The sequence below is a fragment of the Coloeus monedula genome, assembly GCF_965178545.1.
Source record: "Coloeus monedula genome assembly, chromosome: 8".
Lineage (NCBI taxonomy): Eukaryota > Metazoa > Chordata > Aves > Passeriformes > Corvidae > Coloeus > Coloeus monedula.
The window spans coordinates 25,310,605-25,338,420 of NC_138788.1; the positions used below are offsets into that span (position 1 = coordinate 25,310,605).

Consider the following 27,816-nt stretch of genomic DNA (forward strand, 5'->3'; position numbering starts at 1 on the left):
CTTTTGCATGTGACCTGCAGCTTCAACTTCACCTTTCTTGAGTAGGCATTTTTGTTAATATGTTTGCAGATGGAATCTTTTTTTTTGTTTCTTCTTCTGTGTGAGGTTGTTTTGTTTCATTTTCTTCTCCCCACTCCTGCATGCCCCCAACCTGCTGTCTGTTTGCAGTTTGATGCCCTGGATGGAGCTGGATGGCGAGTATCTCTACCTGTCTCAAGCGGAGAACATCCAGGCCTACCACCTCTGTGCAGAAGGGACAGGTTTGCAGCGTCACCCTCAAGCCATCTTCTCTGGCCACCAGGAGGACGTGTGTCGCTTTGTTCTTGTCAACTCCCACATCGTCAGTGGAGGGGGGTAAGTTGGGTGAATGAAGGAACCCAAGGGTTTTGCCACTGAAGCTGGAAAGATTCTGTGTAACTCCAGCCCAGAGCGGAGAGGCCAGTCCTGCTACACGATGTCCTCATGCTTGGCTGTGGTCAGCTGCTGCTGCTTCCTCTCTTATAATTTTGTTTCTGGCCTGAAAAAGCTACTGCAGCAGTGAAGGAGCTGAGTCTCATGCTGTTGACCTTAAAAAGTGTCCTTTGCTCTTGTAAACTTGTGTTAATGTCCACAGGATTGTTGGATTGTGATTGACTGATCAGGCAAACCTGAGCTGCTGTGCAAGTTTCATTTCTTTCCCTGTTAAAACCAGCGTAGCTAGACTGTTCTAATAATCAGTACTGCTGGGTAGCTGGGACTGCAGTGGTGCAGAAAGTTTTCTAGAGACAAGTGTGTATTTATTAGACCCACTGATATGATAGTGGAGAGGGGAAAACTGCCAAGCATTCCAGCACACACACACTTCTCCAATTAATTTTGCATTTGACTGACCTTTTTCAGTTACAGCAAATGACAGGACCTTTATTAATAGCTAAAACTTTATAAATATACACAGCAGTAAAGCACAGAATTGAGAGAGACAGTCATGGCTGTCTGCCCTGGGTATCGTGAGACTCTCCCCTGTGAACTTCAGCCCAAAATTCAGGTGAAAATGAAGACCCATTTAAAATTCCAGTAACTGTGTTGGTTGAAAAAGGTCTAAATGTCTGTGTAGTTAATTCAAAGCACAGCACCCTGCATGGCTGCTCTGAAATGAATGAAAAGCTGAGGCTTGAACATGGGTGAGAATGTCCTCTCACTTTTTCCGTTACTCCAGACATTCAGCATACAGACAAGATTCTGGCAAGCTCAAAGCAGTAGGAGGAGGAATGGCTGCTTTGCTATAGTTTCTGCAGCTTAACACAAAGTGGAGGGTGGAAAGATAGCCAGGAAAATTTTCATGTGCATCAGATCAGGCTTTGACTGGCCAGATGTGGAATTGCAAGAGAACAGGTGATGTGTGAAGAGTGAAGGGTTAATAATGCTGCATGAATTTCAGCCCCTGTCAGAGACCAGTCCTGGTCTTTTTATAGTGCTCTGAAGCATTAATAGAAGGTGCATGTCCAAGGGAGATGCAGCTCATACAGCTTCCCTGCCTGTGGATTTGTTTTTCAGAGATGGAAGTATTGTCCTTCACAAGATCCACGGCTCCTACAGCGTCAAGTTCTCTGCGCATGAACAGGAGGTGAACTGTGTGGACTTCCAAGGTGGCCTCATTGTCAGTGGCTCCCGGGACCGAACAGCGAAGGTGAGCAGGGGATGTTTCAGCAGCTGCAGGTGCTGCTGTAGAGGTGACTTCAGAGGTCTTGTGCCATGAATATTTAAGTGTCAGCAGAACTGTTTCGAGCCCTGTACTCCTTGCAGGAGGAGTGCTGACTATCTTGGTTCATGTCTCTGAAAAGATGCTTGCTCTGCCAGGCTTGTTAGAAAGAGATTTGGCAGTAATTTACAGCATCAGCTGCTGGCTTAAACTTAGAAGTGCAGAAGGCAGCAGCTGATATTTTGCTTCTTTCCCTGTACGTCTGTCTATACTGTACGTCTATCTATACTGGAGATGCATGCCAGTTAGTGTGAAATTCGCTGTACGTATCTCAAACCCATCCTGGTTTTGTGATTTAATATTGCAGTGTGATTTAACATGCTCTGTGTTATATATTCAATCTCTGTAAAGGATAACGTGATGTCTTTTCCAAATCTGTGGTTATTTACTAATTTTGTGGTTTATTTATTTGTGTGTGGGTTTTTTTTAAATGGTTCTTGGTTTGCAAACCAGGAGTGAAGTTAGACTATGAATACTGTTAGCTCCCATTTTTCTCTTCCAGCTGGCGTCACTGGGTCCTGTCACATAATTTTTGACTATATATTTTTGGGGCAGGACCTTGCTGATTTTTTCCTTCTGGATCTGGTTGGCAATGCTCCATTCCTATGTGGACCTGAAGAATTGTTCTTCTGAGCTGTAAGCAGCTCTGTTTAATCAGTTTAGGAAACTCTACACAGATGTTTCACCCATGTCCTGCTAGCATGGTGCAGTACCTGTGGCATCTTCACAACCAACCACTTGTTTCATTGTTGGAAGTGGTTGCTGTGTGTTGAATAAGTTGGTTTTTGCTCTGGGTAGGCTGATGGGTACTCTTGGTCCCTGATTTATATCACAGAACATTCACGGAGGTAAGATTAAAACCAGCCAATTCCTGTTTTTCAAGAGGGGAAGTTGAAGCAAGGAAAGACTTAAATGTCTCTTTCAAGGTTTTATAGGAAGTGTGTGGAGCAGCATGACCTGATCTATTTTTGTTGGTCCCTCTGTACAGATGTACTCCTGAGTAAAATCACTTCCAAGTAAAGCAATGTTCAGATGCAAAAGGCAATTCTGGGGTTGCTCTTTGCCTACTGGGAGCAAGGCCTTGATGCTGCTTTGTCTCACACTTTAGCAGTGCTGCTCCTCTCTGGTCGTGGAACCTCTTTTCTGGGAGAGTGCCTTCTTGCTCCTTCTCTGACAGCTGGAGGACAGACATCCCCGACCTTGAGAACAAATTCCTGAAGGCCAGAGGGGAATTTCAAGCTGTTTTTCTTAGAGCTAGTGTGAGATCTTGCCCACCCAGTGCTCCCCACAGCATATACTCTGGGGATGTTCACCTCTTATTTTTTATCATCTCTTTTGTAGGCTGTCTTGTTTGCGTGAATGAGACCCTTGGAGGGTGGAAGGGAATCCCTACCAACCTTTTAAAGGGGCTCTTAAGTGTCTAAGCTATTGAGGGCTCTGCTGAGTGTTGATTAGGACTAAGCCCTGAAGAGCTGCTAATGTACATTCCTGTGTGATAGGCAGCAGACAGTGTGCTCTGAGCAATATTTTTAACCTGTAGGAGATAGGGATGCCTTAAAGGAGTTAAGCTTTTCTGTTGCTTTTGCTGACACTAGGTGCTAAATTCCCCGCTGACAAGAATAGCCTGCAATCTTGGGCATTATCAACAAACAAACAAATAGGGCACTCCCTGCTTTGAAGTCTTGAAGTGAAACGTTGGGGGTTGGTTACAGACTACTGGGGGGCTTGAGTCCTGTGGGCCAAGAATGATGGCAAGGTGGAGAAAATGGGGGCCACTAGCAGAGGCCCCAGCAAGAATTTGGGGGCCTTTATTAGGGCCCAGAAACAAAGGGGTGAACTGGTGGAAGGAGATGTGCATGTTTGCATTGTTGGGGGAGGGAAGGAATTCTCTCACATTTTTAGTGAGCAAGGGGGGCCAGTTTGAAAACAGCCTGGGGTACACTTGAGAAACTTGGTCTAAAGGAGGGACTTATAAAAGAAGATTATTTTACAGGCTGGTGAATAATTAACTTTATAGCTAACATTAATGGAAATTTTTCAGGGATGCTACTAAGTCTTCCCACACTGTTCAAGAAAACAGATTTGAACAAATCCTAATTCTCATTTGTTTAACTACAGAAGATGAGGAGTTGAGCACTTCTTGAGTCCTGCCCCTAGAGAGCAAGTGGTGATGGGGGTGCTCTCTGTTACCAGTGGGGTGGAAGGTCATACTTATAAGCTGAATCTTTGTGTGATTTCAACTGCTTGTTTCTGCCAGCAATTGAAGGCTCTGCTCCCCAAAAATAAGTAATTGGAATTCTGGGAGAAGGTCTCAGGGAAGGTAAGCATGGCAGTTTGGGCAGCTCTTCCAGTACAACATTAGCAGCATGCATCCTACCTTCTGCTATTTTGGGTGATGTGGCATAACACGCATCTTTCTCTTTAGGTTTGGTCCCTGTCCATGGGCAGAGTTGGTCAGTGTCTACATACAGTGCAGACAGAGGATCGAGTGTGGTCCATTGCTATCAGCCCATTATTAAGGTAACAGATCTCTTTATTCCCAATTTCCAGAAGAGAGAAGTAAAGGAGTTGGATAGGCTGTGTGTCCACAAATCTTTCTGAGGCACCAATGTGACAACTCAGGGACTTGATTTGTGTGGAGGCTGATCAGGTGCTTGTGCCTGCAGCAGGAGCTCAGGGAAGAGCATGTGGTCTTTATTTCCTATACCAGTGGAGTGATCCACTCCTAAGGAGGCCGTGAAGGTGGCCCTGGGTTCCTTTTAGTGCCTCAGGTGGGACCTGTTCATTCTTTCTTGATGAAGGAACGCTGACTTGCTAATTAGAAACAGTGAACTGGATCCTTGAGATTTTCTGTGCCGAAAAGATGCTGACTTGTATTCTCATTCTCTAGCAGAAGAGATGCTGAGCAAAAAGGTCCCTGCTTGAGAGCTGCATGCAGTGGTTAGAACTCAGTTTTCTTTGAACATGTTGAACTGGCAAAGATGGAGTTCAGGGATGTGGTTTTCCAGCCTCTGTTGCCTGTAGCTCCAGGCTTCTAGTGCAGGCATAATGCTACAGTCCAACTTCAGCATGGGAGACAAGGGCAATACGTACACCAGTGTCTTCCAGGGTGTTTTTTAAAGTGCTCCTGTTCCTGAGGAAGTGAAAATCTGAGAAACCCTCACCGTTAAAATCTTAAATCAACGAGCAATGATCTGTCTCTGTGGTTCCCTGTTAAACTGGTCATCTGCATGCAAGAGAGGTTCTTCCTCAGCATACCTCAAGGAAGAGGGGAGGAGGAGCTACTGTTGCTGCTCATGTGATGTCTGCAACTACTAAATTTTAGGCTTGTGCAAAACCACAATACTGTCCACAACTGCTGTTCTTACTAGATTTCCAAGCTTTTTTTGCAGGCAGCAGAAACTTAGTGGTATGGAGCTAATGACTTTATCAGGGAAATGACACTCCAGGCTTGCTATGATTTTGCTGTTCCCTTGTCCCTTTGCTCCGAGTGTTTGAGACAGACTGTTTTTGAAGAAGTGCCCTGTGCGTTAGTGCCGCTGGAAGATGTGATGGAAGCCCTGTGCCGCAAGGGTCCCTTTTCTGGCAGACAGGCTCTAGCTCAGGCACTGTGACTGCTTAGAGCCCAGTGGCATGCTGCTTCCTACTCATAAGTGATGACCTACTGCCTCTTGTCAGGACAGTGTTCCTCTCCCTGGTGTGAACGCTTGTGCACACTCTCTGTCACAATATTTGCCCTCAGTCTCCCCACCCCCCCCTTTCCTCCCTGCAGGGTGATAAATTGGAGGTGGTGGAACAGCTACCCCATGAACAAGTGGGCTTAAATTGTGTACTCTCATTTTTTTATGAGTCTGTGGACTGTACCAGCCTCTCCCACTAGCCCACTCTACTGCACCCCCTGTTACACCTCCATATTTTAGGGAGGGGGGTGTGGAGAATTAGAGCCAATTAGCCACATCATTAATTCTTCAATTTGACGGCTGATATAGCAGGGCCTGAAACACGCTGCTGACCTCGTATAATGGGAACTCTGCTCCTTAACATATTGACGATGGGAGAAGTTAATTAAAATTCCACAGAGAGAAGGTGTCGGCTAACCTATAAACCTGTCGCTTCTCAGAACAAATCGCAGCCATCCTAGAAGAGAGAGAGGATCAGAGCAGGAGGGCATGTGGTGGGGGTGGGCCAGGGCAAGGGGCAGGGGAGATGAATTTTTCACTAATAGGTTTTATTACTTGTTGTCTAATGAGGGCGAGTATCAAAAAGATAATATCTGGTTTCTAGGAAGGTCTGCTTTGGGGAACTCTCTGGTTTCTGTTTTATTTACAAGAGCCCATATTTCACCCATATGCATTCTCTATGCAATTGTGTCAAGCTTTTCGTCCCTTGCAGTCCCCATCTTTCTAGTCAGGGCTTGGATCCATTTGTTCCTTAGTGAGACTGAACATGGCCTATAACTTCCACTTCCTCCTAAACACTTAACGTGCCCTTCTCCCTTCTCCCTTCTCCCTTCTCCCTTCTCCCTTCTCCCTTCTCCCTTCTCCCTTCTCCCTTCTCCCTTCTCCCTTCTTCTGTGCTGATGTAAACTGAGATCTCCTCCATAAGGACAGGTGTAGAACTGCTGGAGAATCAGGCTCCAACCACCTAAGTATTTTGGCCCATTGCTGCTCAGAACCCACTAGCTGTTTCTGCTATGGACACACAGAGATCAGAAACAGCTCAAAGCAGTTGTGTGCAGTGGGGTGGGGGCAAGGAAGGCTCCTCCAACTCTAGCCATTCAAAATTGCTTTGGGGAGGCTATAGTTTCCTGACCTGGAAGTTTGCCAGGACTGAGACTCTAGAGTACTCAGGGTTGTATTCTTACTGAACTTCAGCTGTTAATGGGCTGAAACTTTTTGTCTTTGCAGTGATACCTTCCTCTGTGTGAAGCTTCTTACAGAGTATCCCATATGCTTCTGACCCACAGCTGGGTTTTTTTCTGTGCCTGCTTGTAGTCCTGCACTGCTGGACAGCTGCTCTAGAGGACAGTGCCTGTGCACTCAAGCTAAATGTTAGGGACTTGTGTTCTTGGAGCACAGCTCCTCTGGCTTCAGGCATTTTTTCTTAGGTATCCTGCTTTGATTTGTCCATAGTTTCCCTGTGTCACTACAGAAGTCATCCTGTAGATGTACGGAGATGGGGGAGGAGGCTTCCTTGTTCTTTGTGTAGTGGTGCTGTTCTGGATGGTTTTAGGGTCTGCAAACAGCATGATTCCTATAAGGGAGATTAAGTAGAGGAAAAGGTGGTAAAAGGGTACCAAGAGTATTGGATTTTCTGTGCAGGGAAAAGCTGTGCTTAGTCCTTTATATAACTATTTCAGCCATGGAAGTGTCTTGACATCCATGTGTGTTGTTGGAACTTCATTGCTCTGGGGATCCCTAACAGTGCCCTGCAGGGTAGTGGGGATTGGGGGGCGTTGTGTTCATTCTGCGTTTTCACCAAGTCTTCTGCAAAGTTGTGATGGTCAATGTGCTTTGGATAGCAGGTCACACATTGCGTGTCACATAAGTGACTAGAGAAGAGTCTGAGAGTGTCCTTGAAATAGGATACTTAAAGTAAGGGTATCTCAGCTTCCTTCAGTGACTGGTTTAATTGCTCTCCAAAGCTGTCCTTCTCCATGGATTAGTAAAATGCTGTACTTTGCTGCGTACTCTAAACTACGGTTCTTAGCTGCTCATAATCCTCTTCTCCCTGAGTTCATTTGCCTTTTGAACTCTGCATCACGCAGATGTTAAACTTTCATTTACTGCTGCTTACTGCAGTGACTTATGTGTGCTCAGGGACCAAGGCAAGCCTAAGTGCAGTGGACCAATTCAAATGTGCAAAGTGAGGCAAACTCAGGAGTTTCTGGTATAGCAGTGGTACCTTCATGCTTTGTGGTTCCCTGAGGTTGCAGTAGCCAGGGAAGAGTAAGGAGCAGTGTACACTGTAAACTGGAGGGAAAAGAAAAGAAAAAAAAAGTGGACCTTCATGTTAAGTTCATTATTAATCTTGGATCCAGATTTTTTTTTTTGGTGTTGAATTAAAGATTACTCAGATCTAAGCTGGTTTCTCCTGCCAGGTCTGGCCACTGGCATTTGCTGTTTTCATTTAAAAAGTTTTAAATATTTATCATGAGATGCGGTACTTGAAGTGTGTCGGATTTTAAAGCAAGAGAAGATGGAAGCACAAAAATGGTTTCCTATGTGCAACTGTAGATAGGCAGGAGGATGCCAGGTTTCAAGTGTAGACAGAGAGCTAGGAAACCCTTGGTACATTTTGGGGCAACATCAGGCAATCGTAAAGTGCCCTATTGTGACAGAGACATGCTTTGGGTGTGTAAGCCCAAGAGACAGTCTCTTCTTTTCTGACTGTGTCATTAGTCTGCTGCAGTAGATGACCTCTCCTCATGGATGTTGCCTTGGTGAAGTGCTGGTTAATTCCAGAGAGCAGGAAAGTTTGTACTGAGGACTAGCTATCTGCATTGGATGCTTACTTTAAAGGAAAATAAGTATTTATGTGAGCAGTGGAATTTAAAAAGCCAGGCTGGCTCTCCTGTTCATGCAGTGTTGTAGTTGAGACCTAACTCCTCTATTTGAACACGCTGACTTTAACCTAATTGCCTCTCCCATGGATTATCATGAGGAATTAATATCTGAGGAGATCTCTGCTCCTGTGGACAACCTCAGGCAAATTGTGAAACATACCCCAAACTCGCTGGGGAAAGGAAGGAAGAGAAAAGTTACTGACAGGCAACTTTACTGAATGGGCCTCTCTTCCGTTGGGAGCAATCAAAATGATTAATTTTGAGGGCTTCTTTTTAATGGTTATCTAGAAACTTTTTGTGAAAGTATAACAATATGATCTTGCAGATTTGCCTTAGAGCAAAACCACCCACTTGAATCAGAGTAACTTTGCAGTGGTTTTAACTGTGCAATTGAAGCCCTAACATGTGGAAGTTAAAATGTTGGATAATGTTCCCCCAATCCTCATTTCTTCCTCCAGTTTTATCTGCAGATTTCCCCTACTGCATATCAAGATGAGCTGTTGACCGTAGTGGTGCTCTGTTTTGACCTAGCTTTGTGCAGTTAACCTCCCTAAGTCTGATAGGACTTGGGAGAAGTAACTGGGTTTTGTTCGGGTTTGTGCACTGCCAGCAAAACAGCCGGCAGCAATAGCTCTGCTGTCCTTGGGGATCTTCCTAGAGCCTGGCCGGTTTGAATAATTGAGCGGGGACTCTGACCTGCAGCTGTTTCTTAAGCGGGGCAGGAAGAAGCTGCTCAGCTGTGAGATCCCAGAGTGGACGTGCAGTGTTAGTGGTGGCATTAACTACCATCTTTTACTGACCTCAGAGGGTGATCTGGATGTGGGTTTCTAGATATATGCAATAGTCATAACTGACTTGGTGCTCTTTCACCCTAAAGCTGAAGAGCAGGAAATGAGTATCAGTTTCTCCCCTCTGGAGCTAAAATGACACCTGTGTCTTATCCATTTGCCCTGACTGTTCCCTTGATGTTGGGAGGAAGAAGACTTTGTTTTACCTTCTTTAATTGTGAGATAATGACTCTGTTTGGTGTTCTTCACATGGGTGAGCACATGAACACGCATGTGTCTTTTCCCTGTCCTCTAGAAACAAACATATATGCAAACATTTCTATAGACTGAGAAACTGCAGCTTAACCTTTCTTCACTTCAATTTCTTTCCTTTGCCCTCTAAAGCTCATGTGATTGATGACTTCCTCCCTTTTTGTCACTTTTCGCCAATACTCTAATGTATATATTTTCTGTGACTGTGTGAATTGGCTCACTAGTGGTTGTGGGCAGGTGAGCAGGTTTTGGGAGGCAGTAGCTGACTGAGTTGGAACCCAGACATCTGTTTCTAATCGTGTTGAGCTGTGTTGCACAATGAATTTTTTTCCCTCCCCCTGCAGTTTTTTATCATCTTTCCCCTTGCTTGAGGGGAAAGTCTGTCTCAGAAAGCTTGGAGGAAGCATCTTTCTTGTGCTGCCTGGTTTGCACAGGAGAATCCGTGACTGTTTAATCGATGTGACAGAAGAAACTTAGTAGAGGGGGCTGGCAACCTTATGGTTTGAGGTTTCCATTTCCAGTTTGTGATTGTTTTCTCTTTGCTTTTTAAAGTCGCAGGGGGACAAGGTAACTTCACCAGACCTTGGCTGCTATTTACCTTTGCTCGGTTGTGCAGTGTGCCTTTGTTTTTCCACCTTTGATCAGTGTCCTGCCAACAGATAATTTAGCAATTGCATCCTAGGGTGGAAGTGTGGAGTTAATGTTAAAATTAGGGTTTTTTTCCTTTCCTTACTTCTGTGGCTGATGGAGCAGAGAAGAGGAGAGGGGAGGTGAAGGGGGCCATAAATTCTGGACCTGGTGATTCTGTTCCTTGTAGAGAAATGAAAGCCTCTGATGTCTCTTCAGCACTTTCATTAACATTTAAATTAAGGGTTTGTTTTTCAGGCGGCTTCAGTCTCAACCCTTTCATAGTCTGACGCATGGAGGTCGTTCTCTCTTTTTCTGTCTCCCTTTTTCCAGCTTGCATATCAGTGTACAATAGTAATCACTGCTGTATTTTTTTTTCTGATCTCTCAGGAGGGCAGCGACCTGACAAGCTGTACCAGAGGTTCAAAGAGAAACAGAAACAGAGTGCAAAGGTAGATGAGCAGGAGGATGCCAGGTTTCACTCCTACAATTAGAGTGGTGTCTGTTCCCTCCCCGCCTTTCAAATGACTGCTTTTGGGGGTGGGAAGGGACACAGAGGGATGGACCTTTCTTGCACGGTGAGAGCCCCAGGTGCAGATGCCTCTAACCAGGCTCAGCTTCCACTGTTACTCCTCCCAGATGAGGCCGGACAGTGTCACTCAGAGGATGCAAACTCATGCCCTGAGGTGGGAAGTGAAGCTGTAGTGTCCTAAGATAGCAGCCTGGCCCTTCTAAAGGAGTGTTGATTCACTCTGAGGACAGCAGGAGACTGGTCCTCAGCCTGCCATTGGCATTTGAAAGGAGAGGATAGTGGAGGATATTGCCCTGAAGTAAAGGCAATATCTGTCTTTTGTGCTGCAGGGCTTAAGTAATGGCTGCTCTGAGCACTGCAGCTTACAGTGTCTGAGGTGTCAGTTTGGATCTTGGCTTACAACGACCTAAACCAGACCATGCCTAGCCATAGCTAAGCAGTTTTTGGTATAGGAGCAGTTGGTTCAACATCAAGAAGAAAAAGCCGTTTTCCACCTGCTTCAACAGTTGTGTAAGAGCTAAGGAACAAAGGGACAGTTTTAGGAATGTCAATGACTTGCAGTGGAGAAGCAATGTAGTAGGATTTCTGTAAAGACATGGGTCTTTGTCCCAGAGCTCTTTTGGAATCTTCCACTTCTCATCTCTTACCCAGCTGGTCACCACTGGTAGGCTGTTACCTTCTGCAGGCTCTCTGACAGGAACTGTGGGGCTCCAGTAGCACTGCACTGGTATCTTTTAGCTAAAAGACAGAATAAAATGAGCCAATGCATGAGCAGTGTTTAGCATAAAGAAACTTACAGCTTGTGACTGTTACACTTTTCATGACTTCAGTCTACTACCCCCCCCAAATTTGTTTTCCTTTCACTATGACCTTCATTTAGGTGATCTTTGAAGAATGCCAACAGGATGAGAGCAGCAAGCTGGCATGGGATCAGGAATGATATTCTCTGAATGACAGTAGATATGGTGCATAAAGGAGAGTGCCAAAGATTTCTGTTTCTTCAAGACTGATCATAAGTGGTGGCCATGACTTATACCATGTGGCTCTTCTGGAGGACCTAATTCAAAGTCACACACTTGCAGAAGCATCCTGTATGTGCTGAATAATGTTCCTGGTACAGAGTTCGGATTTTTTTCTTTCCTTTTTGTGTGAACTATCACAGACTGTAGTCTGTCATTTCTTGTGTCACTTGTCAGCTTGAAGTATTGAGTTCTGAGTGTACAGTGATGACTCAGTGAGTGATGCAGAACAACCTTTCAGAGGCAGTTGATCTTGTCCATATTCCAAGTGCTCTGGAGCTGTGTGATGGGATGTGCTTCTCTGATCCCATCTGACCCATGCTCTAATTGTCCTGTGCCCATCTCATTGTTCTGCCAGTGCACATGGGTCCTACCTCTTCTCTATGTAGTCCTAAAAACTGCCACTGTCAAAATCATCTTGGTTTCTTCACCCAGTATCATGCAAGGGGGAGTCAGGATGTCTGCTCTGCACTACTGGCATCTGTCCACTCTTCCAGGTGCTTCAGCTTTTGGAGACTCAGAGATTCACATCCACTGAGTTTTTCTTCTTCAGGACTCACTGTTGAATGGTTCTGACTGTGCTTAGTGAAACCCACAGCCTGCGCAAACCGAAGATCTCAGGAATGGGAAAAAGGATGCTTAGTATTTGTCACACAGTGTCCTCGATCATGGCTTCTGAGCCACCTCCAGTGTTGCTCAGTCTGTAACTTTTCAGTGAGGAGTGCTTTTAATTTAAGCTCTCCTGAGGCTGGATGCCAGCATGGAGCTCTGCTTGGCTGCCCTAGTGGTACTTGGGGCAAGTGTGCTGCAGCACTAGCTGGGGTAACTCCTATTAATTCTCTGTGGAAGCTCCACTGTATTTATGGGTGGAGAAGGCAGGGGGATGCTTGCTCTCCCACCTTCCCCCATGTTGTCTCAAAAGTCCTTGGTGCATCTTTGATTAGGTGTAGGTCAAAAGAATTTCCACATCGTGACCTTAATAACTGGGGTTGATTGGCAGGCAGTCTGCGGAGAGGGAGCGGCCTGTTCCTTTCATCTCCCTTGGTGCTGTGCTGGGACAATGGGCCAGCATATTTTCCTTGTTGTTCCTCATTTGAAAAGGGTCTGGTATCTCTACTAGGTACCTGTGACATGGGGGTCTTGATTGGGGTCTCATAAAGGGCCCTGTCACTGTGTCCAAAGGCCAGGAATACAAAGGCGGTCAGTGGGTGGGGGTCTCAGCTGACCACTGAAGAAGGGAGGGGAGGGTCCTGGAAGCAGTGGAGGGAGAAGCAACCCCTGATGGGAGACCTTAAAGGGGGGAGGGGGGGAGGAGGCGGCCCATTTTTGTCCCAAACTCATCAAGCACATCTGCAGAATTGTCCCAGCCGCTGCCTCCCAGTTTCAAAAGAAAATGATCGTTTGATAAACCGTCCTGATTCACCACTTTCTCACAAGGGAGGGAGACCCACCTTTGACCTCTATGATTTCACATTGGGCCCAGCTCCCCCCCATCCAATTGCTGGAGAAACTTTGAAATGCATCCCTTGTGCTCCTTTTCCTTCTCCGTCTTTCCCTTTACTCTCTCTTCCCCCCTGCTTTTTTTTTTTTTCAGTCCCCCTCCTCCTCTTCCCACCACCCCCACCTTCCCCACTCTCCCGCTTTGTAGAAAAGCAGGCATACTGCTTTGGAGTTTAGGCAAGTAATTAGTAAAATCTTTTCTGCAGCACAATAAAACCACAGCCCTTAGCCTGCATATTCCCACAATTTACATACTCGCGGGCATTCGAGAAAACAAGTGGTATTCCCAGTGCATCGTTGCCTATGAAAATCATTTGGAAGGCAGGGAGGGGAGGGTGCTGAGACCCACTCGCTCCTGCAAGCTATAGGAATGTGCATGAATATATTAAAATGTTTTCACACAATGCTTGTATTTTCCAACGGGAAGAGGCATCTTCTGGATGAAAGGCAGCTGGCCCAGACACAGCCTCTTCCGAACGCTCTTTCCCACTCAGGGTTTGTTTGCATGGACCAGATAGAGAGGGGGCCTGGAGGGGGAGGAAGGGGCAAGGCTACTATTTATGAAGAGTAAATCTTTGTGTGTCTCTTACCCGCTCCCCATTTGTGGTCCCAGAAAGTAAAATTATGAGGGAATTGTGTCTGCAGAGGGGGCAGGAAGGGAGATCATCAGGAGTTTCTGCAAAAGCTTTTGGAGGCATTGCAAATGTAGAGAGGAAATAGCTTGTAATGGAGCATATAGTGCTGTGACCAATGGGATTCAGTGGCTGCAGCAGGAAATGACTGAGAGGGAGCTGACTATCTTGAGCAGTATTAGCAAAGTGCCTATTAATAACAGAAAACACTCTTGCAGCACTTTTCCAACTTCATCTTACTGTCAAGAACTCAATGCTCAGTCTGGGCAGCGTGTCCAGCTGTTCTCCTCCTTTTTCCACGAGGGTAGTTGTTCCAGGCTGTGCCACTGGTGGAACCCAGCAGTTTCCAATCATTTTCAGTCAGGGGCCACTTAGCTGCCTTTCCTCCAAAGAGATTCTCCAGGCACTTTCAACTTATAGGATGTTGACAACAGGTGTGTGGTGAAACTTGGTCTAGAGAGTGTAGATCATTGATTTCCTTTCTAACAGACAAGAACTGAAGGAGAAAATGTAAGTGAAAGGAGGGAGAGGCTGAACACAAGTCATGAATGGCTTAGCTTAGGAGCAGGGTTTGTATGTAGGGAAGACCATGGGTTCAGCTCCAGGGATACTGTTTTATTTGAAAATATTGGGGCAGGCTGCAGAGAGGCTTTGCTTGGAGGTAGGATGGTGGCTGCATTTTTTTTTTTTTTTTTCAGTTACAGTCTTTTGGTAAAAAAGCCCTTTGAAATTTCTGTGGGAAGTGGTGTGGCACCAGCAAGGTCATCTAGATGCCTTTTCCTTATGTGGTGTATACACAGCTCTTCTGGGTGGCTAACTTGTCCAGATGGGTTTTACCCTGAGGATTTACATGTCTGCCCAGGCACAACCATGGCATCACAAATTTATGGATGCCATGAAGAGCTATTCCAAGGCCCACACTACCCATCTGAAGTCTGTGGTCTCCTGAAGGAATTTGCAGAACACAGGCTCCCAGAACAAGGCATAAGCCATTTAGAGAGAAGTGGGAAAGCTTTATTGAGACTTTCTCCTCAGCTGAGCCAACTCTTCATGTCCTTTCTGACCAGACTCTCCCTGTGAGAGATGAGAGAATATGTATTCCCCAGACCTACAAGGAGCTAAACAATTTAGAATCTCAAAACCTTTTGCAAAAGAGTATTCTTGCATGGCAGCTGTTCCTAAAATGCATCTGCAGAAGAAGCAAAGCTCTGTAATGCTGTTGCTCCTGTCTGGCCTGCACTGGTCATACTGGTGTTGGTCATGGTACAAAGGTCTCTAACCTTTTGTTGGAAACAACCAACAACCCAACTTGCAAGAGGGCTTACTTCTTATTTTTAATTATTGTCTTCCCAATTCCCTGCTCCTCCCCTTCATCTTTCTGCATTTCTTAAAGAGGCAGTGGAGGGAAAAAAGCTTTGGTTTTTGTTTGGGAAGGGGGTTAGGAAGGGCGACATGGCCCCTGCAACCTCTCATAGGGGTGTCTTGTCAGGGCGCGGCATGGAGGGCACAAACAGATCATAACCTTTAAATGAAAATGTGATGGAGGGGAGAGATGAAAGCAGTGAAACAAATTAGATACATCTAGAGGGGGTGCTCAACTGGAGAAAATTAGCATTTCTTCCTAATTGGAGTGCAGGGCATTCCATCACAGGGTTTCATTACAAGGAGGGAAGCACTGGGCCTCTTTGGGGGATTCCCCCCTGCCCTCAGTTTTTCTAGAAGTAAAAAATACCTTTGGGAGAGAACTGCGAAAAGTACTGAATTTATCAGAGTGAATGTTTCAGACTGCTGCAGGAGGAAGAATTATAGTAAAGCACTAGTTCTTTGCTTATTAAGACAAGAAAGTGATGATTGTGTACAAATGAAGGCAGTTGCTACTCCTAGTTTTCCTGAAGGAAACTAAAAAGTACACAGGAGGCTACAGGTGATGGTAATTTTCTGATTCAAGTACTTGCTGAATCAAATTTCTAGACTATCCAAAATGCACTAGTTTGTTTGAAGCAAAGGGACATGTTTTTGATTATGGTCAATGGAGTCAATTCAAGCCTGTTTTATACTGCATATTAAGTCCATGCTGTGCAAAACACTTGTTTAATGCATGTTTGCCTGATTCTACCTCTAACTAGTGCTGTTGTATCCAATAGAAATTTGCATATATCCCTGGGAAGACAATGGCCAACTTCCAGCACAGAGTGTCTGGTGGCTGTTTTGGGGCTTGTGCACAGCTTTGTGATCCAAATAGCTTGTGCCAACTTGAGGAACAGGCAGACATGGATGTGCTTTATATGTGCATCTGTATGTATGAATGGATGCAAGGAGTAACTTAGAGGCAATTCAAGGGACAAGGTTTTACATAGCATTTCCTGGTTAGAAGTAGAGGGGGACAGTTTCTTTTTTCCAAGCATGGATTGGATCGTTTATCAGTCGGTGCTGTCAGGAAAGGCTGGGGGGAAGAGGAGAAGGGGGAGGAAGAAGAAGAGAAAAGCATACCTTCTTCAGGTGTGTGGTATGCTATGTATGTTGCTCTGCCAATCTACAGGTACAAACTTTTCTGTTCCAGCTCAGGAGAGGGAATGTATGAGCATATCAATATGGATTGTCGGAAATTGCTGTAGGAAGGGTTCTGTCTGCAGAGAAGGTGGTTCCTGACAGAGTGGGAGATGTTTACAGCAGCACTGCCTTCATCCTGGGCAAGCTCTGTCATCCATGTGCTCAGGATGAGGTTGCAGATGGTATGAATTTACAGAGGTCATAAATGTAAATCTCTGACTTATCACTTGCTGCTGAATTTTGGCATTTTGAAACAGAGCATAGCACTGTGCACAGGAATATTTTCAGGCCTACAGAAAATACTGTTAAAAATGAAAGCATGGCTCAGAGGTGGACTTCTCCCATATTAGGTCCTGCATACATCAGGATGATGATGTCTCCTGTCGCAACATTCTCCTTGTCACTTCAGTCCTCACAAAAAATGCTTGGCAGACTGTTTAAAATAAGGCAAGAGGGGAACAGGACCAGAGAGGCTGGAGTTTGGAGAAGAGCAAATGAGTAAGAGCAGGTAGTCATCTTTGAAGGAGCAAGTGAGTAAGAGAAGATAGTCATCCTTGAAGGGAAACCAGTTCCTCTGAAGAATGGGAATTTCTCCTCAGTGTGTGTATCTGGCTTGAGTGCTAATACACTTTCAAATGGAGCATGCCAGAGCGCCTCTTGCTTGTAACTAAGCTTCAGTTTCCTTGGGTTGCTGGCATCCTGAGTATCTGTTATGACTTGAATCGGACACTGGAAACGTGGACAGAATTGTGTGGCTCTGACTCTCTCCTTGGCTCCATTGCCTCTGGTTTCTTTTCAGGTCAGCATGAGACTGTCCCTGACTGGAAGGCGGAGTGGAAAGTCTGTTCTTTCTGTGCACTGTTGCCTGTATTGTGTTCTGTGGTTCATTATCTAGGATTTGTCAGATCTTCTCTACCTTCCCTCCCAACTGCATGAAACACAACTGTTGCTCTAAAGAGGTGTTGTGGGTTCATGATGCTCCATTTACCATCCCACATGCCTACATGTGGGATGTACTCTTACTGCTTTGTAGGCATCCTGACACTTAGCAGGTGCAGGGCTAATTTGGGACCAGGTATTAAAGCCAGCTTTTAATGTGCATTGCCCTGTCTAATTAGTAAATTCTTTTTCTCTCTCCTCTGAGACTGAGGCAGATACTCCTTTAAGTCTAACCGTCCATCAAAGAGGACTTGAATGAGGCCTTGCTATGGTTGGCAGACACAGGCAGCTAATGACAAGAGAGAGCCCATTTCCTTTGAGAAGAGTGACCTGTACCAAGGTGATTTATAGTCCCAAAGATTTATTAGTGTGGGGGCTGAAGAGAGGCTTGCAAGCTGGAACCCAACAGCTTGTGTTTTTTTCAGGGGAAAAAGAAATCTGTATGTGTACCTCTTCCTCACTCCTGAAAGAAGTGAACTCATCAGAAGAAGCAGTTGCAGACTAAGCTGGGCCAAGCAGCAACTGCTACCATTGCTGTGCTTGGTCTCTTCCTCCTGGTGCAGCTGTGTTGAGCTTTACAAACCTGTGCTTTGTTCAGTGACCTGCTTTGGCTGTTCAGGCTGATTTAATGAGGGATGGGGATGGAGCAGGACTGTCTGATTGAAGAGTTTCTCTCTTGCATCTGATTTGCTGTCTTGGCCAAGAGCATGTTCTTATTTTCTGTATACTTCCCCTGGATTTTCTCCTCTTTGACAGTGGAGAAGCAAGGGAGTCTGTTCCAGATATTAGAAAAGCAATAATGTTTCTCTAACATCTGTCTTCTGATGGTCTCAGAGCACTCTGGGAACATGGATGGTATGCAGATCACTTCAAATAAGTTTGGAGCCTGGCAAAGCATGGACTTCATGCTCCTGGTACATGGTGGAAAATATGAGGTACTTTAGTAGTATTGAGTGCAGGTGAGCAGTGCTGTTGCCACTGTGCAGTGTCTGAGTCCTCTGCTTCCCAAACTGGTTTGTGAGACCCTCATGGTCCTGAGACCTGTGCTGGCTCTTCAGCTCTCACAGTAGAGGCAGTGATATTGTTCCCTGCTAATTTTAGGAGTGACTGAGGCCGGTTGAAGCCTCAAAACATTGAGCAATTAACCTGCCTCAGAAGGAGCAATGAACCAACAGGTTTTGAAGAGGAGGTACAGCAGAGGAACACTCCTCTGTGCCAAAGCAATGGCTGCATTACTAGTTTGTATCGTGTTTTTGTGGTCTTTCCCCATACTTGACCCCGAGTAAAACACTCTGCAGAAGTTAATGACGTGCTGATACTTGGTTGCCTCCATTATTCCTTGTAAAACCAGCCTGAAAAAAATATGGAGAGTAAGATGATGGTGGGTAAACTCGAATGTGGAACTGTTATTCACCAAGTCCTACAACAGTAGTACCAGAGACATTTGAAATTACCAGGAGATTGTTTTAAAGTGAATAAAAGACATAGTGTTCCTTCACACAGTGTGAACTTAGTGCTTCAGAAGGTTGTAGAAGTGGATGATGCCAGCAGTTTTGAAAGTGATTTTGTAAATTGTAAATTTTGTGAATTGTAAATTCATGGATAGCAGGTTCATAATGGGGGACTAGGTGGGGATACACTCTTTAAAATCCTTAATACAGCAATTGTGGATGCAAAGCGAATGACCACAGAAGGTTGCCAAGCTTACATGTTCTTCCTGAACAGCATCTGCTGGTACCACTGGAGACAAAACGGTGAGCTGGATGGGCCATGGCTTGACAAATGTGGGCATTTCTCTTCTTCTTCTGGCCATGGTGCCAGTCCAGCACACATCTACCCCAGCATTTGGTGTTCAGCAGTGGTCAGTAGTAAATGTCTATGGAGAAAGTAAGAAACAAGAGCAAAAAGATACTTTCCTGCCTGTTCCTTCCCAGCTTCCAATGAGGAGAAGTTAGGGTTTCCCTGGCTAGAGTTTTCATCTGGACTAGTGTTTCTTTCATATTTACAGAGAACAGCTCTGTGAGCAGCTCATCTCTTCTTTCTGAGTCTGTTAATGTTCTGGGCTTCATAGGCTCCTTTCAAATTTAGTGTTGTGTCCTGAGGAAGAAACACGTTGTTCCATTGTTAAACCTTTTGCCTGATTGTCTTACAGGGTTATACAGTGAATGATTTCTCTCTCTGGATACCCTCCACTCTGTTTAAAGTTTTAATATTTTTCCCAAGCCACCCCAACTCCAATATTGATGGCCTTGTGTGAAGCAGTAGCAAGCCACGACTTGCAGGTACTTGCTGGCCAGTTGTTATTTGGAGTGGAGTTCATATGGAGTGGAGTTCAGGCATCCCTGAGCTGTGGTAAGCTCATCACTTCCTCCCAGTGCAGCCTCTGACTGGAGTCCACAGAGATGCAGCCCAGCATGAATTGATGGCCACGTAATTGGTTCTTGTGTATTCACATGATAAAAGATGAGTGACAGTTTCGACTGGGACACTTGTAACTGGCTACAGAATCAAATACTGATGCTCAAGTAATGTGCTCATTTCAGTGTAGGACGTGTGAGTGAGCTTGGTTCTGGCCTTTCTTTGTGTGGGTGTTTGACTTACCAAGTAGAAATTGTTCTTTTAATAGCTGTGTTTTTGGATCTGACTTCCTAAATTCTCAGAGCACATGGAAATAGGGCAAGCCATGGAAAGGAAGGGAGGAAACTGTGGTTTCACACTCCTACCCGCAAAGCTGCCTAGGCATTTAAAGCTTCCAGACTTCTGTTCCTTGAAGTGTTGGAGGACTGACTGCCAGCAGGTTGTCCTGCTTCACCTAGACAGCAGTTTACTGAGTGGCAGGAGGCAGTGTGGTAGTTAATATCCCTTTATCAGATATTTCTTCTCATCACAGGACAATGTTTGTTAGGGAATCCTCTGTTTGATTGCAGAGTTGAGATGTGTGCATGAAGAGTCTTTTTCTGAGTCCTTTCCAATACAATCCTTTCCCTCTTATACCATTTTATGTGTTATTTTTTCCCTGAAATACTGACATAAAGCATCATAATAAATTACTGCTCACCTTCTTGTCTTATCTTTTCCCTATCTCTATGCCATCTATTTTGCCTGATCCCTTTCCCATCTTCATCTGGCTTATCTCAGTTATCTGTGAAATGTAATAATTCTTAGCCTGCTTTGCAGCCCAGCCTGATTACAGATACTGAAGGTGGTAACCTGTGCTGTGAAACTGTGCCTTATTGATGTCAGCATGGTTTGAGCTCTGGCTTCTCCAAAACTTCTCCAGCGAGTTTTTAGGTGGTTTGGGATCTGTGTGGGAGGTGGCCACTAAACGTCTTTATGCCTTAGATGTGTGTTGTCTGTTACTGAAACCTTGTGTGCCTTTCTTACAGGGCTGGGGCTTTCTGGCCTGACTGGCAGGTTTGATTTCTCACTCTGGTGCTTGCTCACAAACAAGCATGCCCTGAACCTGCAGATGGGGAGGAGGGGTTTTATTCAGGATCTTGGTTGCTTAAGGCTGAAGAGTTGACATGCTCCGAACACTTAGCATGAAAACCCTGAAGCAAATCATATTGCATAGAGTGGAGAACTGGGGAGGTGGAAGCTGCCCAGTGCTTTAAGGGCAAGTGGATTAAGGCTGTTGCAAGCGTGTCCGTGTCAGGGATGGAATGATCAGAGCAGGAAAGCTCTAGGAGTCATTTCATGGCTGAGTTAAACACAGATGAGGCTTTGCTTCCCTCCTCCACAGAGCACCTGTGTCTCCATGCCTCAGTGTCCTGGCCCTTTCTGTGTGTAGCACGTGCTGCATATACATGCCTTTCCCCTTTCACCTTTCCTGGTCTTTGACTTCTTAAAACCCTCTGAGCATTATTTCCCTCTCCGCTGGTGAAGAACTCATTTAGACTTAATCTTTAAATTGTTTGAATATCACAGGGCAGAGGAGGAAGACCAAGCACTCTGTTTTTGTGATTTGGCTTCTTTCTCCTAAAAGCATTGAACAAGTACAGCTCCTGCCCCTGCATGGTGTCGAGAAAGAACTGCTGCCCTGTGTGCTAAGATAAGGAAAGTATGTTTGTTGAGAAATCCTCTTCTTCCTCACCGTCCTGATTACTTTTTTCAAAATTCTCCTAAATATGGAAGTTTGAATTTGGTATACGTGTGTCTGTATGGCAAAAGGAAAAAGACAAAAATAATTTGTGGCTTGTGGCACCAGGAAAAGAGATTCCTTCCATCTCTACTTTTAAATTGAAACATTCTTGATTTTTAGTTGTTCTGGCAGACCTGAAAGGATTCTCCCCTCCCCCTGACCTCACTGGCATGCATGAATTGCTGCTTATTGAAAAGTAATTTTCTGTCATAGATTCTAATGGAAAAGTTTATATAAAATGTCATTCTATATATATACATGCATTTTTAAAACAATACTTGTTAACTGAAAACTTTGCCAGTCACATCTGAAAAAATATTGGGATTGGTCTTGGCAGTCCTGAACCTTAAAAAATAGAAAGGAGATATTTTATAAATAGGAGAGATTTTCTTCTTTTGCGTCGTGATTCTTTAAGCATTGTCTATACATGAGCAAATATTTAGACTTTTGTCCAAAGCAGTGACAGCTGGAGTATTTACTTAAATCAATTCTACATGTCCTCTTGTAGGGTATGGGGTTATAAGAAGAAAAAGCCCTGGACCACTAAGGTTTGTGATAAAGTATGAGCACAGATGACATTATATCTCTTTTCCCACTGGTGCAGGTAATGTTCACTCTGTTTCTCTGTGCAGGCTTGAAGTTGGCCTGGTCTACATGGGTCTGCTTATGTTCATTCTTGGTCTCTGCTTCTCAGATGCTGGCATGGATTTCACAGCAAGTGTACTTTGTCCAGAGGTGTGAAAAGTTGCTTCTGAGGAAAAGTCTTGAGCATTGATGGGTCAAAGGCACACAGTATCTGGCTGAACTCATCTCTGTGACAAGTACTTAAGGTAGCTGGGGTGAGGCTGAAAAAAATAGGATTGAAATTGAAAAATGATCCTTTCTGTGAGAGCCTTTTGTAAAATGTGATACAGATATGGACTGAAAAGAAATCAGAATCATTGGGTTTAATCAGGCAATTTGCTTCTCTAGTTTGCAACCTGCTGCAGCATTGTGTCACAGTTGTATTTTAGGCAGCTCAGAAATTACAACTCTGTGCCCTGGGGGTTGTGCTGCCTGCCTGCTCCCTTCCTACAATTGGAGTCCCTGAGGATCTCCTTTCCTTGTTGTCAGGATTGTTGTAATTTCATCATCTCCTAAGGCTTGCTCAGCACTCCAGTGTACCTGTGTTTTGATAAAAGTAGTGGCATCTTTTCACTTCCCTGCTTACCACCTGGTCTTCATTGCAGAATCAGGACCAAGCTTTTCGATTATGACAATTCTTGCTTTCTAGTAGGATATCGCAATCATAAGAGACACGAAGTGAGTTTTTTAAAACTACGGTTTAACATTTAAAAACAAACAAAAAATCCCCCAGACCCCATTGCACTGAAGCTGTGATGATCAATTCAGCTGAGCAGCTTTAACTTGTCTACAAGACCTGACCAGTCAGAACAAACATTTCTGTCCTGAAGACAGTGGTGATAGTTCAGAGGAAGCATAGATGCTAACAAGTCCTGAGAATCAGCAGAGGAAGCATGCCACACACAGGATGCCAGTTTCAGGCTTGTGGGATATCTGACATCAGTCTCATTTGACATAGGAGCGATACACTGGTGGCCAAGTTTTTTGAACCCGCATGCAGCAGGTTTCCTGGTAGTTTTGCAAAACGAAAGTCTTGTAGCAGAAAGGGAGACACAGCAAGTGAGGTCCCACAATGAAAAACAGTTTTGGTTTGCTGATGGGAGATGCCTCAGCAAAAAGAGAACGTTGAGCCTTTGTTGCTGTCCTCCTGGTTATGGTTGTTGCCTGACTTTTGGAGCAGATGCTGGAGGAGTTGACTTATTTTTCAGTGATTTTTCTCAGCAATAGGAGTTCTCACTCTGTCCTTGGCACAGTTTTTGCTATGCTATTTGGGACCTGCACTGTCCAGTTTATTCTCCCTGAGTCTGTTGCCTTTCTAAATCTCAGTGCAAAGGTACTAGACTAGAAATCCTGTCCTGGGAGCATAGGCTACACCAGGCCTTCAAGAATCTGTCATGCATCGCACCCCTTCACATGCTTCTATTGTGCATCACTGAATCTCTTTTCTCCTTTACCGCTTTTTTGGCATCCTGCACTGCCCTGTTACCCAGGCTGGGGGAAGGATGCCATGGGCTGACTTCCTCAGTGTGTGTCCCACTGCTGACTGTGCCCCAGCTATGCCAGGCAGACTGTCCCACTCCCACCCCCTCCTCTTGCTCGCCCCAGATCGGAGCCCCCGAGAGGTCTTTGTCCGCCTGTTGAGAGCAGCCCCCGTTCCTCCATTCCCACATGGCGCACCCTCCCCAGCAGCCCTCTACCCATTCAGCAGTTTGGGCTGAAAGAACCTTGGCTAATTACGCCGGGCTGAAAATTACCACTTTGCTGTGTTGTCCTGCTGCTGGGCCCATTTGTGTGGGGCCTGTAGTTAGAGGGAACAAAGTCCCCCCCATGGAGCCAGGCAGGCCCCAAGTGTGAAGCTACAGGTACAAGCAAGAGGGGAATGAAGGGAATAATTACCAGCTTCTCCAGGTGAAAGCCCCGTTAAAACTTCAATAAGCCAATTAGGGGCCAGGGTGGGTGTGTGGGGAGAGTCTCCCCCACCTATAACTGATTCCCACCAGGCAATTAACAGAAATAATTTCACGGAGGGGAGGATAAGAAATGGCTCTTAGAAATTGTCTTGAGTTGGGGGGGGCCTGAAACAGCACGACTGCTGCGATGGTCCTCATGTACTCCAACCTCCCGGCTCACTGTGTGGCCTGAAAATGTTGGTGGGGCTAGGAGGAGAGGGAGGAGGGAGGGAAAATGGCAAAGAAAAAGGAATCGCTGGAGCTTTACACCTGGGCAGGCTTTGAGAAAGTGAGGGCTGGAGTTCAGAGCTTCATGTAAGGCTGTGTGTGGGCCCAGAGCACTGAGCTCAAGGGAGCTGTTGGGTCTGGGGAAGTGGGTGAAGATCGGGCTCAGGGTGTCTTCCCCATGGGGGCAAGGGGGAAGGATAACGGCACTGAGCTGAGGAGGGAGGGGAAACGTGCTGGGTGCGAAGGCTGGAAGTGAGTGTGCAGGTTGGTGAGAACTGAATGGCAGACCCTCAGAGATCTGCCCAAGGTGCATGATAGTCTGTAGGTGCAAAGGGTGTCCAGTGTCTAATACCATGCATGTATCTCATCCAGGGATCATGCTTTTCTGCTGCTCAGTCAGCAGCTTCATCTGTTCCTTCCTTTCAATTCGTTCCAAAAACCCAGGGAATTTGTTCAGGATAGAGATTTTGTGAAGTTACCTTGCAACTCCTGTGTACTGTAATGCAGATGGCATGTGCAGCAGTTGGAGGTAGAGCATTCTGTCTGGTGGATACCTCTCAGGAGTCTTGCCCATTGGTGTTTGAAAAGCTGCTCTGGGGAGCAGAGCAAGAGTAGAGCATAGGGTGAAGTTGCTACAGATGGCTGAGATTTCTGTAGTTACGTTGGAAGGGAGAATGCATTGTGTGAGTAAAGAAGTTGAGACACCAGCTGCAGTTATTTCACCTGCACTTGAAAAAGAAACAAAAAACCCAAATAAACCTTTAACTCCTCAAAACACAAATGTAACTTTATAAGCCTCTTTCTTTGAATTTCTAATGTTACAGCTTCTGAGCATTAAAAATGTTCTTTGAGATTTTGTTCTGGTTACTGATAAGGTGATATAACCATACTGTAGTGGTGTTTAACCACCTAGTCTCAAACTGACCTGAAAGTCCCTAGATTTCATCTTTTTTCTTCTTTTTTTCCCCCTCTTCTCTTTCTCCACAGAAGGCTCTCTGTGGTAGGAATAGAGAGCCATATCTCTTGCACAGCCTAGACTTTAGCTCAGAAGTGATTTCTCCGTTGAGTCATGTGCATCATTCAGCTTCTAAGATGTAACCCCAGTGGCTGACTGCAAAGAGAGCTCTGCTCACAGAAAGGCCTGGTAGGCGTGCACAGACAAATCAGTTTTGGCATGGGCTTTGATTTTTGGTACAGGTTATTCCTATCAGTGCCAGTGTTATGTTCTGGATTAAATTTTTGTTATGGTTAAGGAGTCTCTTTTATCCTGTAATAACAGTAATAATTTGAACATCATTTGGGGTTTAAATTTGGTCTCAAGAGAGATAAGGAGTTGTACAAAGACCTCTGTCATGAACAACTACTCCATGCCTGGCAAGCCCAGAGGTTTGGGGAGTGAAGAAAGATAAAGATTGTTGGATATACCATGTAAATATGTATTTTACACTGTTAAAAATAGGTTATCAAGCCTTTTCCTTTAATAAAGGAGCAGGGCTTATGTCAACCCAGTAGAAATACTTGTGTAGCTACAATAGCAATTCTGTTAGAAGTTCTGAAAAATGACAGAAGCACTGTTCCATTATTCCTCTTGTACAGGAACACTCAGGACCCTCAATCAGCTTTTATAGAGCTAATCTGAATGCGGTCCTCTTCTGGACATTTGCTTCTTCCTAAAAGTGTGTGTCATGTGGAGTATTGGGGAAAGTGGTGGTACTTAGATGTGAACAGCCCTAGGAACATTAGGACTGCTCTGTGGATTGAATCACTAGTTTCTAATGAAGGACATTTTCCTGTTCAATACTGTAGTGGGGAAGAGTATGCGTGTATTTGTCCTCTCTGGAATCTTTGTCTTGATGTCACTGAGCTAGTTTCTCTCCAGAAATGAGGATTGTGTTCTGTATCTGGTGGCTTGTTTTCACAGAACTTACCTGCTGCAGGGCTGGTGAAGGAACAGTGATCAAGGTTGCAGGTGTCTTGGGCACAGAGTATGGGGTGAAACTGCAAAGCAGTGAAGGCATGATTCATGTGTCTAGCTTGGACACCTGCTAAGCAGCTTGCTAGAGTAGGGGTGATCTCTCTCCCATGCCAGGAATTGGGCCTTTGGGGATATTAAAGGCTTTTTCTGTTCTTCAGCTTGAGTGTCTCTGAAGTCTGGAGGAAGGCATGAAGTTAGAGGCCAAGGAGGAAGGCTGGAGAGGTGGAGCTGATGTTCCCTCTACCATGAGGCATGAAGTAAATGACCTGGGAGGCAGTGACGTGAGCGTTTCTTCTATCTCATGAGCTGGAGGTCTGCCTCAAACGTCACTTCGTGTTTCAACCCAGCATCTCTACGGTGCCCTTCAGTACAAAATGTAAATGCCTTCTTTCTGGGGACCACTTTCTAGGGGTCCACTTGAGGTGGCATGTGAATGAATTATTAGTCCATCTGTTCATTCATGTCACTGGTGCTCCTTGCAGGAGCACAGCATTTCCTCTTGGAGCAGTAGTGGTTGTCAGTGTTGCAGGGTTCATGGTCTTCTCTATGCACTTTGCTTTCTCTCTGTGCTGAGTCCATGGTGGGCTGTGGCAGAGTTCTTCTGTACCTTCTCTGTGTGGCATTTATGATGTATATCAGGAGCACAATTCAACTGAGTTGACTGGTGCCTTGGGGGAAGCTGTAGCATGCACACGAGCTCAAAGAAGTAGCAGCAAACCTGCCAGAACTTTCCAGTCTGTTTCTGGAACAAGCCTGGTTGTTTGTCTTCAGCTGCTGGGTCTTTTTGGCAAGGTTATTCAACAAAGGTAAGGCTGTGCTGCAGTGCGGTTCTTCTGCTTGCTCAGGTGAGCTTCAGGTGCAACTGTCTTACCTGCTGATTTTTGTTGCATTTGTGGTTACAGAGTGTTAACATATAACCCAGCTGTCTTGGCTTCTGAGATACTGAAGATGCTTGGTTCAATTCTCTGGTCATCCTGTGAGAAGTACAAAGTATGGCTGAAGGAACTGGTCTGGGGCAGTGAAGGGGGCAACACCAGCCCTGCATAACCACCCAGTCCTGGGTTTGTCCAGCATTGCCTGCATCTAAGGCAGGTGGTATTTCTTGTATGTTTGTGGTGCCTGCTTTCTCATGAAGAAAATGCCTAACTGATGCTGTGCTGGGTTTTTTTTCCCACCCTGGCAAATTAAATGCCCCCAGGGAAGGAGCACTTGTTTCCCTGCGCTGTCTCTCTCCCTTTGTGTGTATCTGGTCTGTTGGAGAAGTCTCATGCTGGAGGTGGCAAAACTCCCTGTGCTTGGTTTCCGACCCCCTCTTCTCCTCTTCACAATGTTGTTACTGTTGCATCTGCTCTTCAGCAGGGGCTCCATCAAGTTTGTGTGACCTTAGCACTGTATTCATGCTGGAGGAGTTACCTTCCATAATGATGTCAACTGATGAGGTTGGCGGGATGGTGGCGGCCGCGATAAGACATGACATGTTCTAATGATTCGCCTTAGCGAGCTGCGTGTGTGTGTTGGGGGGGGCACAGAGGGGCTTGGAGAGGGGAGGTGTGGGCCCCACAGGTGCCGACAAAGACTTTGACCTTTGCTGCTATAATATCAGTGTTTCACAGGCAGGGCGGTTCGGTAACCCACTTTCAGCCCATCAAAAATTGATTTAATTGCAATTTTTTCCCCCAGTTAGGAGCACTGGAGCTTAACTAATTGGAGTAATAGAGAGTAATAAGGCTCTGATAAAAAGCCTTCCTCTGCCTCCT

General features: G+C 45.4%; 1 protein-coding gene across 1 annotated transcript in view; it reads left to right on the plus strand.

Annotated features, from left to right (window-relative positions):
• The window catches only part of FBXW4 (F-box and WD repeat domain containing 4), a gene marked incomplete at its 5' end in the record, with an annotated part of 60,656 nt that overhangs the window by 14,040 nt on the left and 18,800 nt on the right, over positions 1-27,816 (plus strand). Inside the window, 3 exon segments of the mRNA XM_082286410.1 lie at positions 169-354; positions 1,534-1,666; positions 4,164-4,258. Coding sequence (XP_082142536.1) covers positions 169-354; positions 1,534-1,666; positions 4,164-4,258 — 414 coding nt within the window.